Source organism: Marmota flaviventris, chromosome 19 (genome assembly GCF_047511675.1).
Source record: "Marmota flaviventris isolate mMarFla1 chromosome 19, mMarFla1.hap1, whole genome shotgun sequence".
Classification (NCBI taxonomy): domain Eukaryota; kingdom Metazoa; phylum Chordata; class Mammalia; order Rodentia; family Sciuridae; genus Marmota; species Marmota flaviventris.
In genome coordinates, this window is record NC_092516.1 from 15115772 (window position 1) to 15133871 (window position 18100).

At 35.4% G+C, this 18100-nt stretch overlaps 1 protein-coding gene across 1 annotated transcript in view; it reads left to right on the forward strand.

Moving 5' to 3' along the window:
- Positions 1 to 18100, forward strand: part of LOC114096938 (phospholipid-transporting ATPase ABCA3-like) — a 169261-nt gene that overhangs the window by 138074 nt on the left and 13087 nt on the right. Inside the window, exon 22 of the mRNA XM_071605765.1 lies at positions 8384 to 8571. Coding sequence (XP_071461866.1) covers positions 8384 to 8571 — 188 coding nt within the window. The remainder of the gene's footprint in view (positions 1 to 8383; positions 8572 to 18100) is intronic.

The window sequence follows — 18100 nt, forward strand, 5'->3', positions numbered from 1 at the left end:
TTGTGCTGCTATAAGCATTGATGTGGCTGTGTCCCTGTAGAATGCTCTTTTTAGGTCTTTTGGATATAGTTCTATTTAGTATTTTTGATAACTATGTAATGTTGTGCAATCATGACATCCCAGGGTTAGAATATTTTCATTACCTAAAAACAATCCCCTCTGCTTGTTTAATTTATTATCACACTCAACCCAAGAATCCAATAATATACGTTCTGCAGAAGCAGAAGCAAGCAGGGATTTCCATTCTTATATCAAATAAAGTAGACTTCGAGCTAAAGTTGATCAAAAGTCATAAAGAAAGTCATTTCATACTGCTCAAGGAAGCCATACACCAAAAAGACATAACAGTTATAAATATATATGTCCCAAATAATGGAGCATCTATGTTCATCAAACAAATTCTCAAATTCAAGGGTCAAATTGACCACAACACAATAATCTTGGGTGACTTTAACACACTATTCTCACCAGTGGATAGATATTCAAAACAAAAGTTGAACAAAGAAACTATAGATCTCAATAATACAATCAATAACTTAGACTTAACTGACATATATAGAATATTTTATCCTTCAATGAGAGAATACACTTTCTTCTCAGCAGAACATGGATCCTTCTCTAAAATAGACCTTATAATATGCCACAAAGAAACTCTTATCATTTTCAAAAAAGTACAGTTACCAGCCTGAATTCTATCAGATCATAATGGAATGAAATTAGAAATCAATGACAAAATAAAAAATACAAATTACTCCAATACCTGGAGACTAAGTAGTATGCTACTGAATGAACAATGAGTTGTAAATGACATCAGGGAGAAGATTTATAAATTCTTAGAGGTAAATGAAAACATGGACACAACATATCAAAATTTCTGGGACACATGAAAGCAGTACTAAGAGGAAAGTTCATTGGATGGAGTTCATTCCTTATAAGAAGAAAAAGTCAACAAATAAATGACCTAACATTACATTTCAAATCCCTTGAAAAAGAAGAAAAAAATCAACACCAAAATCAGTAGAAGACACGACTTAATTAAAATTAGAGCTGAAATCAGTGCAATTATAATAAAAGAAACAATTGAAAAATTGACAGAACAAAAAGTTGGTTCTTTAAAAAAATAAATAAAATTGACATACCTTTAGCTATGCTAATGAAGAGCAAGAGAGAGAAAACTCAAACTACTAACATGATGAAAAAGGTAAGATCACGACAGACACTACAGAAATACATAAGATATTTGATATTTTGATATTTGTACTCCAATAAAATAGAAAATATCAAAGGCATCGACAGATTAGAAATCATGATTTGCCCAAATTGAATCAGGATGATATACACAAGTTAAACAGACCAATATCAAATGATGAAATAGAAGACACCACTGGAAGCCTATCAACCAAGAAAAGCCCAGGACCGGATGGATACACAGCTGAGTTCTACAAGACCTTTAAAGAAGAAATAATACCAATAATCTGTGATTTATTTCAGAAAATAGAAAAAGAGGGAGCACTTAAAACTCATTCTACGAGGCCAGTATCACTCTGATTCCAAAACCAGGCAAAGATAAATCCAAAGAACCCTTCAGACCAATATCTAATGAACATAGATGCAAAAAATTCTCAATAAAATTTTTGCAAATCTAATACAAACACATATCAAAAAGATCATGCATCACGATCAAGTGGGATTCACCCCAGAGAAGTAAGGTTGGTTCAACATATGGAAATCAATAAATGTAATTTATCACATCAATAGACTTAAAATAAGAATCATATGATCATTTCAATAGACACAGAAAAAGCATTTGATAAAATACAGCACCCCTTCATGTTCAAAACACTAGAAAAACTAGGGATAACAGGAACATATCTCAACATCATTAAGGCTATCTACACTAAGCCCAAGGCCAACATCATTTTAAATGGAAAAAAAAAACTGAAGGCATTCTCTCTAGAGAACAAGATAGGGATGCTCTCTTTTACCACTTCTATTTAACATAGTTCTTGAAACACTGGCCAGAGCAATTAGACAAAAGAAATTAAAGGGATATGCATGGGGAAAGAAGAACTCAAATTAGCAGTATTTGCTGATGATATAATTTTATATCTAGAAGACTCAGAAAGTTCCACTAGAAAGCTTCTAAAACTAGTAAATGAATTCAGCAAAGTAGAAGGATATAAAATCAGTTCTCATAAATTGACAGCATTTCTGTATACCAGGGACAAATCCTCAGAAAGGGAAACAAGGAAAACTACCCCATTTAAAATAGCCTCAAAAAGAAAAAAATACTTGGGAATCAACAAAAGAGGTGAAAGATCTATACAATGAAAATACAGAACCCTAAAGAAGTGAAAGAAGACCTTAGAAGATGGAAACATCTCCCTTGCTTTTCAATAGGCAGAATTAATTTTATCAAAATGACCATACTTCCAAAAGCACTATACAGATTTAATGCAATTCTGATCAAAACCCAAATGATGTTCCTCATAGAAATAGAAAAAGCAGTCATGAAATTCATCTGGAAAAATAAGAGACTCAAAATAGCTAAAACAATCCTTAGCAGGAAGAATGAAGCAGGTGGCATCACTATACCAGACCTTAAACTATACCACAGAGGCATAGTAAACAAAAACATAATGGTATTGGCACCAAAGCAGACACGTAGACCAATGGTACAGGATAGAAGACCCAGAGACAAACCCATATAAATACAGTTATCTCATACTTGACAAAGGCACCAAAAACATTCATTGGTGAAAAGATAGCCTAGTCAACAAATGGGGCTGGGAAAACTGGAAATCCATAGGAAACAAAGTTAAACTTCTGTCTCTCACCTTGCAAGAAACTCAAGTCAAAGTGGATCCAAGACTTAGGCACTAGAATGGAGACCCTGCGTCTAACAGAAGAAAAACTAGGCCCAAATCTTCACCATGTTGGCTTAGGATCTGACTTCCTTAACAAGACTCCTAAAGCATAAGAAGTAAGATCAAGAATCAATAAATGGGATGGATTCAAACTAAAAAGCTGCTTCTCAACAAACAATAATGTGAAGAGAGAGCCTACCGAATAGGAGAAAAATCTTTGCCACCTCAGACAGAGCATTAATCTCCAGGATATATAAAGAACTCAGAAAACTTAACATCAAAAAATAATAATAATAACCCAATTAATAAGTGAGCTAAGGAACTGAACAGACAATTCACAGAAGAAAAAATACAATTGATCAACAAATATATGAAAAATCGTTCAACATCTCCAGCAAATAGAGAAATGCAAAGTAAAACTACACTAAGATTTCATATCCATTCAGAATGGCAACTATCAAGAATACAAGCAACAATAAATGTTGATGAGGATGTGCAGAGAAAGGGACACTCATACATTGCTGGTGGGACTGCAAATTGGTGCAACCAGTATGGAAATCTGTATGGAAATTCCTTAGAAAACTTGGAATGGAACCACTGTTTGACCCAGCTATCCCACTCATCATTTTAAATCCAAAGGACTTAAAATCAGCATAGTATAGATACACAGCCACATCAATGTTAATAGTAGCTCTATTCACAATAGCTAACCTATGGAACCAACCTCAGTGTCCTTTAATAGATGAATGGATAAAGAAAATGTAGTATATATACACAATGGAATATTACTGAGTCTCAAAGAAGAATAAGATTATGGCATTTGCCTGCAGGTGGATGGAGCTGAAGAAAAATATTAAGTGAAAGAATATTAAGTGAAATAAACCAATCCCAAAAAACCAAAGGCCAAATGTTTTCTCTGATATACAGATGCCAATTCACACTGGGGGGTGGGCCTAGGGAAAGATAGAGTTACCTTAGATTAGGCAGAGGAGAATGAATTAAAGGGAGGGGTTATAGTAGTAGGAAAGATAGTAGAATGAATCGGACATTAATCACCTCATGTGCATATATGACTACATGACTAGTGTGATTGTACATCATGTACAACCAGAAGAATGAGAAGTTATACTCCATTTATGTATGATGTATCAAAGTGCATTCTACTGCCATATATAACTAATTAGAACAATTTTTTTAAGATCTGAAAATACCCTATTGTCTGTAAGGAGTTTTGATAAACTTCATTTTTCTTCAAGGAAATGAAAATTTGGATTGGATAATAATGAAATGGTTAACATGCAAGTATATAGATGTGAGACAATGGAAATATTTATACTCTGTTAGTGGATGTAATTTACTCTGCTACTTCAGAAAATAATTTGACATTAACAAAATTTGACATGCAAAATACAAATGACCAACAAATACATGACAAAATGTTCAATATTGTTAGCAATTAGGGAAATGAAAACCAAAATTACAATGAGATTCCATCTCACACCAGTCAGAATGACAATTATCAAGAATACAGACAATAATAAATGCTGGAGAGGATGTGGAGAAACAGGAACATTTCTACACTGTGGGGACCATAAATTAGTACAACCCCTATGGAAATCAGTATGGAGGCTCCTCAAAAGACTAGGCATGGAACCATCATATGATCCAGCTATACCATTCCTCGGTATTTATCCTGAAGAATTAAAGTCTTCTTACTATAGTGATACATGAATATTCATGTTCATAGCATCACAATTCACAATAGATAAACTATGGAACCATCTAGGTATCCATCAGTGAACGAATGCATAAGGAAAATATTATATATATATATGAATTTTATTCAGCCATAGAGTAATGAAATTATGACATTTGCAGGAAAATGGACAAAACTAGAGACCATCATGTTAAGCAAAATAAATCAAACTCAGAAGGTCAAGGTCCATATATTTTCTCTTTCATGAAGAAACTAGAGAAGAAAAAGGGAAATAAAGGTAGTGGGGTGGATCTCCTAAAAATCAAAGGGAGATCAGTAGAGGAGAGGGACCAAGGGGTAGGAGATGGGGGGGGAGTGCTGGGGATGGATATTGGTTAAATTATATAGTTATATTATATACACATACTTAACATATGTGTTACATATATGTGAATGTATGTAACAACAAATCCCATCGTCATATAGAACTATAATGTACCAATAAGAAATATGGGAAAAATTTTTACATGTAGATAACAATATCTCCACTCCAAGATATAAACCTTGATAAATATTTTTTCAGCAATTTTTATAATTATAAAAAATATAAATGGTATAAGACCATTTACTTACAGATACATAGAATAGATAAATGACATAAAGATTTTTTCCCACAGGATGACTATCACAGGGAAATGAAAATGTATAAACTTCAGCTGAAGGAAACAATATGAATAAATCTTAGAAGCATAATAAAGAATTTTAGAGTATGCTCCACAGACCTTAAACAACATTAATAAAGCTTAAAAGTAACACAAAATGATTTTTTTAAAATCTACAGATAAATTATTAAAATATTTAGGATGCTTGACAAGATCACTGAATGAAAATCAACAAGTTGATATACTGAAGTAATTTGAGACCAAAAATAGATAGAGTAGGCATCTTCAAGGATATCTCCCTTCACTGAAACAAAGGTTAAGGTGATGACAATTGTCAGAATCAAAATTTTGGAACTGGAACCCAATGAAAAACTTGAAAAACCCAGAGGAAAGTTTAATGAAGAAAGAAGCCATTAAATTTTGGTAAGATCACATTATGGAATTTTAACTTATTCAATCCCCAGCAGTAGCTGTAGGGATTGTGGCCTTCATTCTTGATATGCTCACTGGCTTCAGAGGGGCAATACACACTCTGTTCTCAACTGGGCACTGAATTAGAGCAAATTATATTCCCAAGAAAGAAACCCAGGGGTTGCCATATATAGAGATCTCTTAGAACTTGAGGGATAGAGAAGCTTCCTGGTCACCTTTGTTAACTGTGGCCAACTAGGGCAAGAGGCAATAGATAGGCAAGAATCAGGAAGACAAAAAAGTTTAGAAAGGAATAGGCTGGTGAAAAAGACATGTGGTGGGGGTGGAGCATAGTAAGCAATGTGTTAAGCAGAAACTTAAAATGGGGAATTCAGAAGACCCCAGATTCAATGCTGTTGAATATTTATGCTCTGTTTAAGCAAAAATTAAAGGCTAAATCAGAGTTGTACATGTTCTACCTAAGTATTGAAGGAGTGCCCCAACTCAACCAATTTGAAAAGAAAGGATATTTTCCTCCTTGTTTTTTCACGCATGAGGACATTGTTGTCAAATCAATAGTTGTCAATTACTAGTATGGTTTTCAGTGACAAAACATGACATTTTGTGGGAATTATTAAACATACAAATATAACTTACACCATGCAACAATAAAACCAAGAGATAGGAGAAAATTTGATTTTTTAAAATTGCCATACTTTAATTCAAAATGTCCAGTTTTCAACAACAACAAAAAAAAAACTTCTGTGGAATACACAAAAGCAAGACAGCATGACTCTTCACATGATAAAAAGAAACTAATAGAAACTGACCCAGAGGAACTCGAGATACTGGACTTTCTACTTGGAGACTTTAAATCAACTGTCCTTGAACAGTTTTGTGAAACCTTAGCCAAAAAATAAAAGAGGAAAGAATGGCATCTCACCAAATATAGAGTCCAATAAAGATATATAAATTATTAAAAGGGACCAAATAGAAATTCTAGCATGGAAGTATACAAAAAAAGAAATGAAAAGCTCATTAGATTTGGTGGTATAGCATTTACTTAGCATGCACAAAGCCCTGGATTTGATTCCCACTATAGGGGGCAAAAATCACTAGAGGTGTTCACCAGCAGATTGCAGCAGGCCAAAACAAAACAAAACAAAAAAACTCAAATCTGCACAAAAGTCAACTCAAAGTGGATCAAAGACCTAGGAATTAGACCAGAAAATCTGTAACTGCTAGAAGAAAAGTGTAGGCCCAACACTCCAGTATGTCTGCACAGGAAATGACTTGTTTACCAAGACTCCTAAAGCACAATTAATAAAACCAAGAATCAATAATTGGGATTGCATCAAATCAAAAAGCTCTCCACAGTTTAGAGCATGGAGAGAGAGCCTAGAAAATGGGAGAAGATCTTTGCTTCTCAGATAGGGCATTAATACCCAGTATATGTAAAGAAATCAATAAACTTTACACCAAAACATAAATAACCCAATTAATAAATGGGCAAAATAACTAAACAGATACTTCTTAAAACAAGTATATGAAAAAATGTTCAACATCTTTAGCAATTAGGTAAATGCAAATCAAAAGTACATTGAGATAGCATCTTGCTGCAGAGTGGAAATTATCGATAGTATATTAATAAGTGTTGGCAAGGATGTATGGGGAAAGGTAGAATCATATATGGTTGGTGGGACTATAAATTAGTGCAACCACTTTGGAAAGCAATATAGAGATTCCTTAAAAAACTAGGAATGGATCCATCATATGACTCAATCTGCACAAAAGTCAACTCAAAGTGGATCAAAGACCACTATGCCATTCTTTGGTATATATCTAAAAGATCTAAAAATCAACATACAAAAACAATAATAAATACAATAATAAATCAGCATACAGTAACATGTGGTTGTAGATACAACCACATCAATGTTTATAACAGCACAATTCACAATAGCCAAGCTGTTGAACCAACCTAGGGAAAGAGGATAATGGCGATTGTTTTTAATAGACACTAGCTTTTCTATTGGAATGATGAAAATATTCTAGATGGATACAGTGGTGATGGTTGCACAACATTGTGAATGCACTCAGAAACACAGAAACACAGAAAGGTTAATTTTTTATATATTTTACTAAAATACATATCCATGAACTGGTACAAATCAAACAAAATATAATTCTTATAAAAATTGAATAATTATCTTCATATCTCAGAGATGTCTTCTATCCTCATATCCAAAATTCAGCTCTTTACTTTAGCTAACTTTCTCTATAGCAAGGTTAAAATCAATCAGTCATAGCCCACTTACATTTTAGACTATATGTTAAAACTTACCTAGTCAACTTTGTTTAAAAATGTTCTTTCTGAAAGTCTTTAAGGATATTCTGTGTGGCCTACAGTAGTGGTTATACATATTATAAATATCATTATTTTGTATGCTTCATTTAGTAAGCATTCTGTTCACAAAGGCCCAGCCTTTGAAATTCCTTGAATATGTGGTAAGATTGTCCTATATCAAAAACCGATTTTTAAAAACTAGAGGGAAAATAAATGACAAAAGTAATTTTATAAAAATTATAAATCTCAAGGAGGATTAAGCAAGATATCAAAATAATTACTTATTTTCCATATTTTATAATTTACTTCATCTAACTTATAAATTATTTTCTACTGTTTGGCATCATCTTAGACTTCATATTAGTTTTTAAAGTAAGGCTATCTTTTTTATCATCCTCAGTTATTCAGAACAGTATCTATAGTTTTGGAGAACACGGGATTGCAAAGTTTCTGATTACACTGGCTGTCATGGGTTTAGTTTTCCTCCTCTTGCTTTTTTCTCTGGAGACTGCATTCTGGAGCCTGAAGAACTTTGTTTTTCATAACATTATTTTTAATTTCTTCAGTGTATTCACAAGATTGAAGACGGTGAGTAACTAACGTGGACTTTAAATACAACACACACAAAAAAGTTCAACATAGGCCAGAATGTATGAAATTATGTATACCTATCTCAATTATCTCATAAAGAAAATATCGTTTAATTATATGGAACTCATTAGAATTGTAAGCCTCTTATCTTAGTTTGAGTTTTAAATTACTAAACTGAATCCTTTACCTTCAAGGAAATAAGTTATTCATCATGTATCAACTTTGACAGAAATTATTGTCTTACTCATGCACTATCTTTTATATGTATGTGGTTGTGACTATAGAATCAACTTATTTAAAACTGAGTAAGATTGTTAGGCTTCATAACCTCCACCAGTCAAATTATTTTTAAAAATATTAATTATTGCTTTAGGTATTACTCTTAATTTTACATAACCTCAGGATTTTGACCAGGATTTTTCCAAGTCATGCTAGTGACCCATTCATTCAATTATTGAATATTTATTGCTGTATTCTTGAGTATCTCTGGAGGAAATCAGCCATTGGTTTTCAATACACATGTCTCTTTGTAACTTCTCATTCATCTCTAGATGTTATTCCAAGATGGTTCTGGGTCTTGGCCATAAACTTCTAATAGTCTTCATATCCCTAATATTTTAGAAAGCAGAATACCTTAAAGCCATAATGACCTCTTCTACCACCTTGAATTCTGAATAATATGCTAGCTTTTACCCAGAGTTTAGTTGCATGTTATGTGTTGTTTGTTATTACCTAAACTACAAACTGACCAAAAGTCCTGTTCTATCTAATGTTACAAGTTTTACTACTATAGTGAGAAGATGCATGGTCCGAAAAATACCAACAAAAAGAAATTTTAATTCTTTCTTCAACAGAAAAGAGGAAGGGGTTTTTACTAATGACTAGGATTGAACAGGGGAGTGTTATCTCCAGATTTTTTCCTTCATTAAGTTTTCTTAAATTGAATAATAATCTCTGGGCCAAATCCCACTTCCAGTATGGAAAAAAAGGGAGTATAATGTAGAGAGATTTCATGAGAATATTATGAGAATATTTGGCTTCTGAATTCTTATACTTGTCATTGCTCCTGAACAACAATTTCAAAATGTTAAAAGAACAGGGCCAGACCGAGGAATATTCTGTGGTGTGTGTGTGTGTATGTGTGTGTGTGTGTGTGTGTGTGTGTGTGTGTGAGAGAGAGAGAGAGAGAGAGAGAGAGAAGAAGAAGAAGAAGGAGGAGGAGGAGGAGGAGGAGGAGGAGGAGGAGGAGGAGGAGGAGGAGGAGGAGAAATATTTAGATCAAGGCCTGAAATTTTATGTGGAAAAATCTAATGAACTAGTCTGGTTAGTCTTGGAATCCTAAACTCCAAGTAAACTAAATTTCTTAGGCTCTTTAAGCCAAAACTCCAATATGTTTTCCATACATTTCAAAATGAGAAAATTCATCAACCATAAAAAGTGAAAATATTGATATAGAGTTCTTGGTTGATAAATCTCTTAGTACCAGTAACTTTTAGACTCCATTGTTTCTATACTATGAAAAGCTAATTTCATGGTATCCTTGCCTATGAGGAGTCATTTTTCTCCAAGCACTTTCAAAATTTTTCTTTGCCCTTGATTTTGAATAGTTTTACTTTTATATGACTAATGTAGATCTTTTGTGTAAATTTGGAATTCATATAAATTCTTGGATGAATAAAGTAATGTTTTTCATCAAATTTTGGAAACTTTAGCCCATTATTTCTCCCAATGTTTTTATTACAAATGAGATAAAAATAGACTTCATTCAGTGAAAAAGATGAAATATCTGTAAAATGCACAGTAAACAGCACATGAAAACACTCAAAAAAATTTGGTTTCAGTGGGAGCACTGTTACTGCTTATTAACATCTTCATTTTTCACTTCCTCCACTGCTCAAATACATTCAGTGTTCTCTCTCTCAGTAAATAACACCATCATCTATATATTTGCTTAACAGAATAATCTGGGACTTGTCTTTACTCCTTTTTACTTGCCCTATTGCCAATCTAATCTTTAATTAAAATCTCTGTACAGATTCTTCACTTGTTTCAAAAGGAGTTCTTGGCACTTTATCCTAGGAGTGAACATATTCACTGATGGAAGCTAGATATGTCTGAGAAAGTAAAGGGATTGAATGCACTGTCCAGATCCCCCTTCAATGAATGAGCTGCTGCCTAGATTCCAAGAGTACTAACTTTGATCTGCTTTTAGCCATCATACTTTTCATGGATGATTTCAGCTGCAGAGAGCCTCAAGGTGACACCTCTTCTTCAATAGTACACATCCACTTACTGATGCAAGTATAAAATATTTGGTCATCTTTGTGCCAGCTGCATTAATTCAGAGCTTCCATGGGGTCTACTGTCAGTGCCATCTGACCTGCATCAAAGCTTGACTTCTTCCGCTGCCTACTCCTGATTCCTTTCTCTCTCTTCTACTAGTATTGGTTCCCAGGGAACCACATTGAAAGTCAAGTGTGAAAGAGAAAGGATCTATTTAGTAGTATATAATAAGACTTTCATTTCTTGAAATGGAAGGGCAGAGAAAATTGAGTAAGAGGATCAAAGCCTAACTTTCAGATTAGATAAACTCCATGAAAGTCCAACTCTCAACCAAGGCAGGTCTGCTTGCCAGATTATAGCTGTTGTTGAAAAAGAATGGAACCCTGATACATGGGATAGGAATATCTAAGTTGATCCAGAAATCTCAAATCCCAAATCCTCCTGTATGAGTCTACCAAAGTGGCCTACTAATCTCTGTTAAGAATTAGCTCTCCCAACTTTTTGCAGCTGCTTCTCTGACAGGGAATTAATATATGAAGAACTCAAAAAAAAAAAAAAAAACCCAGACAACAATGAGCAAAAGAACTAAACAGAAACTTGTCAAAAGAAGAAATACAAATGGCCAACAAATACATGAAAAAAAATGTTCAACATCTCTAGCAATTAGGGAAATACAAATCAAAACTAAATTTCATCTCACCATAGTCAGAATGGCAATTATCAAGAACACAAATAAATGCTGGTGAGGATGTGAGGAAAAAGGTACTATAATACACTGTTGGTGGGACTGAAAATTAGTAAAACCACTCTGGAAAGGAGTATGGAGATTTCTCAAAAAACTATAGAAATGTAACCACCATATAACCCAGCTATCCCACTCATCGGTATTTAGCCAAAAGAACTAAAATCAGCATAGTGTGGTGGTATAGCCACTTCATTGTTTTTAAAACACAATTCATAGTAGCCAAATTATGGAATCAGCCCAGATGCCTGTCAATGCATGAATGAATAAAGAAAATGTAGTATATATACACAATGGAGTTTTACTTAGTGATGAAATAATGGAAATGAGGCTGGGAAAACTGGAAATCCATATGTAGTAAAATGAAATTAAGCCCCTATCTCTCAATTTGCACAAAATTCAAAGTGGATCAAGGGCTTAGGCATTACACCAGAGACACTGTGTCTAATAAAAGAAAAAGTAGGCCCAAATCTATATCATGTTGGCTGAGGAACCAACTTCCTTAACAAGAAGTAAAATGAAGAATCAAAAAATGGGTGGAAGGGGGGAGGGAAGGAGAATGGGGGAAAGGAAGGACAGCAGAAAAAAATGTGTATACGTGACTGCATGACCAATGTGATTCTGCAACCTGTACACTCAGAAAATGAGAAATTATACCCCATCTGATTCAAATGTATGATATGTCAAGATCATTGTACTTTCATGTGTATCTAATTAAAACAAATTTTAAAAATAAAAAATAAATGGGTGGAATCAAAATGTTTTTCTCAGCAAAGGAAACAATCAAGAAAGTGAAGGGAAAGCCTACAGAATAGGAAAAGAAATCTTTGTTACCTGCACCTAAAATAGAGCATTAATCTCCAGGATATATAAAGAATTCAAAAAAACAAATAACCCAATCAATAAATGAGCAGGAACTGAACAAGCACTTCAGAGAAGAAGAAATAGAGTCAACAAAAAATGAAAAAAATGTTCACTATCTCTAGCACTTAGAGAAATGCAAATTAAAACTACACTGAGATTTCATCACACTCCAGTCAGAATGGTATTTTTTAAGAATACAAGTTATTAAGAATTATAAATTATTAAGAATACAATACAGCTGGCCGTGATAGTGCATGCCTATAATCCCAGCAGTTTGGGAGGTTCAGTCAGGAGAATCCCAAATTCAAGACCAGCCTCAGCAAATTAGCAGGACCTTAAGCAAATCAGTGAGACCCTGTCTCTAAATAAAATACAAAAAAGGGCTGGGGATATGGCTGAGTGGTTAAGTGTCCCTGGGTTCAATCCCCAGTACAAAAAAAGAAAAAGAATACAAGTAACAATAAATGTTGGCAAGGATGTGGGGAAAGAAGTACATTCATACATTACTGGTGGGACTGCAAATTTGTGCAACCACTCTGGAAAGCAGTATGGAGATTCCTCTGAAAACTCAGAATGGAACCACCATTTGACCCAATTATCACAATAGCTAAACTATGGAACCAACTTACATATCCTTCAACAGATGAATGGATAAAGAAAATGTGAGATAGATATATATATATATATCAGCCACAAAGAAGAATGAAATTATGGAATTTTCCAGTAAATGAATGATATCATGCTAAGTAAAATAAACCAATCCCCAAAAAACCAAAGGCAGAATGTTCTCTCTGATAATGAAGATGCTAACTCACACAAAAAAAAGGGAGGATAGGGAAGAATAGAAGTATTTTGGATTAGACAAAGGGAATGAAAGAAAGGGAGGGAAATGGGAATAGGAAAGATATAGAATGAATGGGACATTACTTTCCTATGTGCATATATGGTTACATGACCAAAATAATTTGATATTATGTACAACCAGAAGAATGAGAAGTTATACTCCATATATTTATATCAAAATACATTTTATTGTCATGTGTAACTAGTAATAATAAATTTTTTAAAAAATTTAAAGAATGAAATAATGCTATTTGCCAGTAAATGAAGTGGATGGAACTGGAGAATATCATGCAAAGTGAAATAAGCCAGACACCGAAGGTCAAGGGTTGAATGGTTTCTCTCATATGTAGAAGTTGTAGCAAAATAAGGGAAAGAAGGAGGTGGAGAAGGGAATTGAATATCATAAAGATGTGTGGAATATCAGTAGAGTATAAGAAGATTGAGAGGGATGGAGGAATAATGGTAAAGGGGAAACATGGAACAAATTTAACAAAATTATGTTATGTGCATATATAAATGTACCACCTTTATGTATAAGTAGAAACTACCAAGAAAAACCCAACCAGAAAAAAGAATTAGCTCTCCCTCCTCAGGGAGGAGTTGGTAATTATTCCATCAGTAATCCATAGAACATAAGACAGAAAAATCAGTAAAACACCATCAACTAACTATATTTAATTGGGGCACATCACCCGGAAGAGCAGTGCACATCAATATTCACCAAAAGAAATCATTAACAAGAAAATTGAAATAACACAGAATATTTTTTCTAGTCATTATTAAACTAAAATCAATAGTAGAAATATCTTCAAACACTGGGCAGTTAATCAACACTCTTCTCTATAACTCTTCAAAGAGAAAGTCATGGGCTGGGGATGTAGCTCAGTGGTAGAGCACTTGCCTGGCACGGGCAAGGCCTTGGATCCCTAGCCCTGGAGGGAAAAAAAGTCACATAGGACATTTAAAAGTTTTCCAAACTGAAATGAAAATAGGAATAGGAAATATCAAAATGTGTATCATGTACCTTAAGCAGTGTTTTAATGGAAATTTATGCCATTAAATGCTTATGTTAGAAATGAAGAAAGTTCTCAAATCAATAATTGAAGCTAACCCCAATAAACTTCAGAGAAAAAGAGTAAAATACATTCAGAGCAAGAAGTAAATAAACAAGAAATAAATAAAACTCCAAACAAAAAAGAAGAAAAATTAGTGAAAATAACCAAAGGCTAATTCATTGAAAGTTTTTATTACAATTGATAAGCCTCTGCCAGAGTAATCATGAAAAGAAAAAAAAAAAGACATGTCTTAGCAATATCTGAACAAATGAGAGGATGTCATGTGTAACTAAAAGCTAATAAAAGCTACTCTTAAGTTTGACACTTTTGATGAAATTAAATACTTCCTAAAAAGGCACAACTACAAAAACTCAAGAAGAACTAAAGTAACCGAATCATCCTATTTCAATAAAAGATTGAAAACAAAGCACAAATTCCCATTATCACCTCTCCTATATAACTGATTTTGAGATTAGAAACTTGATTGGGGGCTATCTTTTCACTCCTTTGGTTAGCGTGTTTACTGAACTGAACATATTCTCCTGCTCCATTTCTCCTTAATCAGTACTCTTAAAAGAACACTTTAGAGGTCTATTGAACATGGCAGCGGGCGCAGAGAGATCAAGTCTGTGACCTCTTCAGCTGCGCGGGCATAGGGAGTCGTAAACCGTCTAAATGCAGTTTGCTCAGGATCACTAGGCAATGCTGAGCTGACGTGGATCTGGGGCGAACAGTCTGGGCCTCTCAGAACACACACCGAGCCCGGATCGGCTGAATTCAAGCTTCCGTTCGCCTGCTTCTCGCAGACAAACTGCTGTGACTCAGCACTAAACGATCCCGCTGAAACAACTGGTCAGCCCTTCTGAACATACGGAGGTTAATGCCAACCGAGCCTTCATAGGCAGTGGCCACAGGATTGAAACGGGGCTTGGGAGAGCCAGTCAGGACCCACCCGTTGCATTGGTCACCCAGCAAAGGGAACGAACTGTCGCCATTTGCATGGCATACCACCATGGCAGAGAACTGACGTCACCAGAATGCGGCGGAGGAGATAACTCCATTGAAACCGACGGCGACAGGTGTGTAACCCCCTAGCCTTCCCTCTCCACACAGCGGGGAAACCTTAAGGGCCCCTCCCAGCTCTCCCATGAGCGCGATAGCCAGACCGAGGGAATCAGGAGTGGCACAGGACCCGCGGAGCGGAACTCCCGGCTACCACTCCCACCAGTGCTGACAACTGAGGTCTCTTGCACCAGATACCGGGGGCGTGGCTACCGGAGGGCAAGCAAAATTCGCTGAGGGTTCTCAGCCCAAAGCTCTACAAACTTAGGGTCTGAGGGAATGGCAAAGAGGGAGAGTATGCCCAGTCGTTCATGAATATAGGGCTCCCAAGAGCAGCAGACCTGGCATGTAGCCAGTATTGTGGTGAGCGGGGCCTGGCTTGAGGATAAGTGGAGAAGTGACTAGACACAAGAGAAGGCCCTAGGTACTCAGGATTGGAGACCCGCCCAGTCTGGGAGGAGGCGCTGCTGCACAGTGATTGGTTCCCGCGTATTGAGAAGAGAAGCTTGGCCCGATGGGAACAGCTCCACCTACTGGAAGAGAAGTTAGTCAAACTCTAAGACTGCATTTATTAATTTTTTTTTAATTTGGGTTTTTTTTTCATTTTCATTTTTTAAATTTTTTTTAATTTTTTTTATTATTTTTTTTAATTTTAATTTTAATTTTTTTTTTTTTTAATTTTTTATTGTTGGCTGTTCAAAACATTACATAGTTCTTGATATATCATATTTCACAATTTGATTCAAGTGGGTTATGAGCTCCCATTTTTACCCCATATACAGATTGCAGAATCACGTCAGTTACACATCCATTGATTTACATATTGCCATACTAGTGTCTGTTGTATTCTGCTGTCTTTCCTATCCTCTACTATCCCCCCTCCCCTCCCCTCCCCTCCCCTCCCCTCTTCTCTCTCTGCCCCCTTTACTGACATTCGTTTGTCCCCCTTGTATTATTTTTCCCCTTCCCCTCACTTCCTCTTGTATGTACTTTTGTATACCTCTGAGGGTCTCCTTCCATTTCCATGCATTTTCCCTTCTCTCTCCCTTTCCCTCCCACCTCTCATCCCTGTTTAATGTTAATCTTCTTCTCATGCTCTTCGACCCTACTCTGTTCTTAGCTACTCTCCTTATATCAAAGAAGACATTAGACATTTGTTTTTTAGGGATTGGCTAGCTTCACTTAGCATAATCTGCTCTAATGCCATCCATTTCCCTGTAAATTCTATGATTTTGTCATTTTTTAATGCAGAGTAATACTCCATTGTGTATAAATGCCACATTTTTTTTATCCATTCATCCATTGAAGGGCATCTAGGTTGGTTCCACAGTCTAGCTATTGTGAATTGTGCTGCTATGAACATCGATGTAGCAGTGTCCCTGTAGCATGCTCTTTTTAGGTCTTTAGGGAATAGACCGAGAAGGGGAATAGCTGGGTCAAATGGTGGCTCCATTCCCAGCTTTCCAAGAAATCTCCATACTGCTTTCCAAATTGGCTGCACCAATTTGCAGTCCCACCAGCAATGTACAAGTGTACCCTTTTCCCCACATCCTCGCCAGCACTTGTTGTTGTTTGACTTCATAATGGCTGCCAATCTAACTGGAGTGAGATGGTATCTTAGGGTGGTTTTGATTTGCATTTCTCTGACTGCTAGAGATGGTGAGCATTTTTTCATGTACTTGTTGATTGACTGTATGTCCTCCTCTGAGAAGTGTCTGTTCAGGTCCTTGGCCCATTTGTTGATTGGGTTGTTTGTTCTCTTATTGTCTAATTTTTTGAGCTCTTTGTATACTCTGGATATTAGGGCTCTATCTGAGGTGTGAGGAGTAAAGATTTGTTCCCAGGATGTAGGCTCTCTATTTACCTCTCTTATTGTATCTTTTGCTGAGAAAAAACTTTTTAGTTTGAGTAAGTCCCATTTGTTGATTCTAGTTATTAACTTTTGTGCTATGGGTGTCCTATTGAGGAATTTGGAGCCCGACCCCACCGACTGTAGATCGTAGCCAACTTTCTCTTCTATCAGACGGCGCGTCTCTGATTTGATATCAAGCTCCTTGATCCATTTTGAATTAACTTTTGTGCATGGCGAGAGAAAGGGATTCAGTTTCATTTTGTTGCATATGGATTTCCAGTTTTCCCAGCACCATTTGTTGAAGATGCTATCCTTCCTCCATTGCATGCTTTTAGACCCTTTATCAAATATAAGATAGTTGTAGTTTTGTGGATTGGTTTCTGTGTCCTCTATTCTGTACCATTGGTCCACCCGCCTGTTTTGGTACCAGTACCATGCTGTTTTTGTTACTATTGCTCTGTAATATAGTTTGAAGTCTGGTATCGCTATACCGCCTGATTCACACTTCCTGCTTAGCATTGTTTTTGCTATTCTGGGTCTTTTATTTTTCCATATGAATTTCATGATTGCTTTCTCTATTTCTACAAGAAATGCCGTTGGGATTTTGATTGGCATTGCATTAAACCTATAGAGAACTTTTGGTAATATCGCCATTTTGATGATGTTAGTTCTGCCTATCCATGAACAGGGTATATTTTTCCATCTTCTAAGATCTTCTTCTATTTCTCTCTTAAGGGTTCTGTAGTTTTCATTGTATAAGTCTTTCACCTCTTTTGTTAGGTTGATTCCCAAGTATTTTATTTTTTTTGAAGATATTGTGAATGG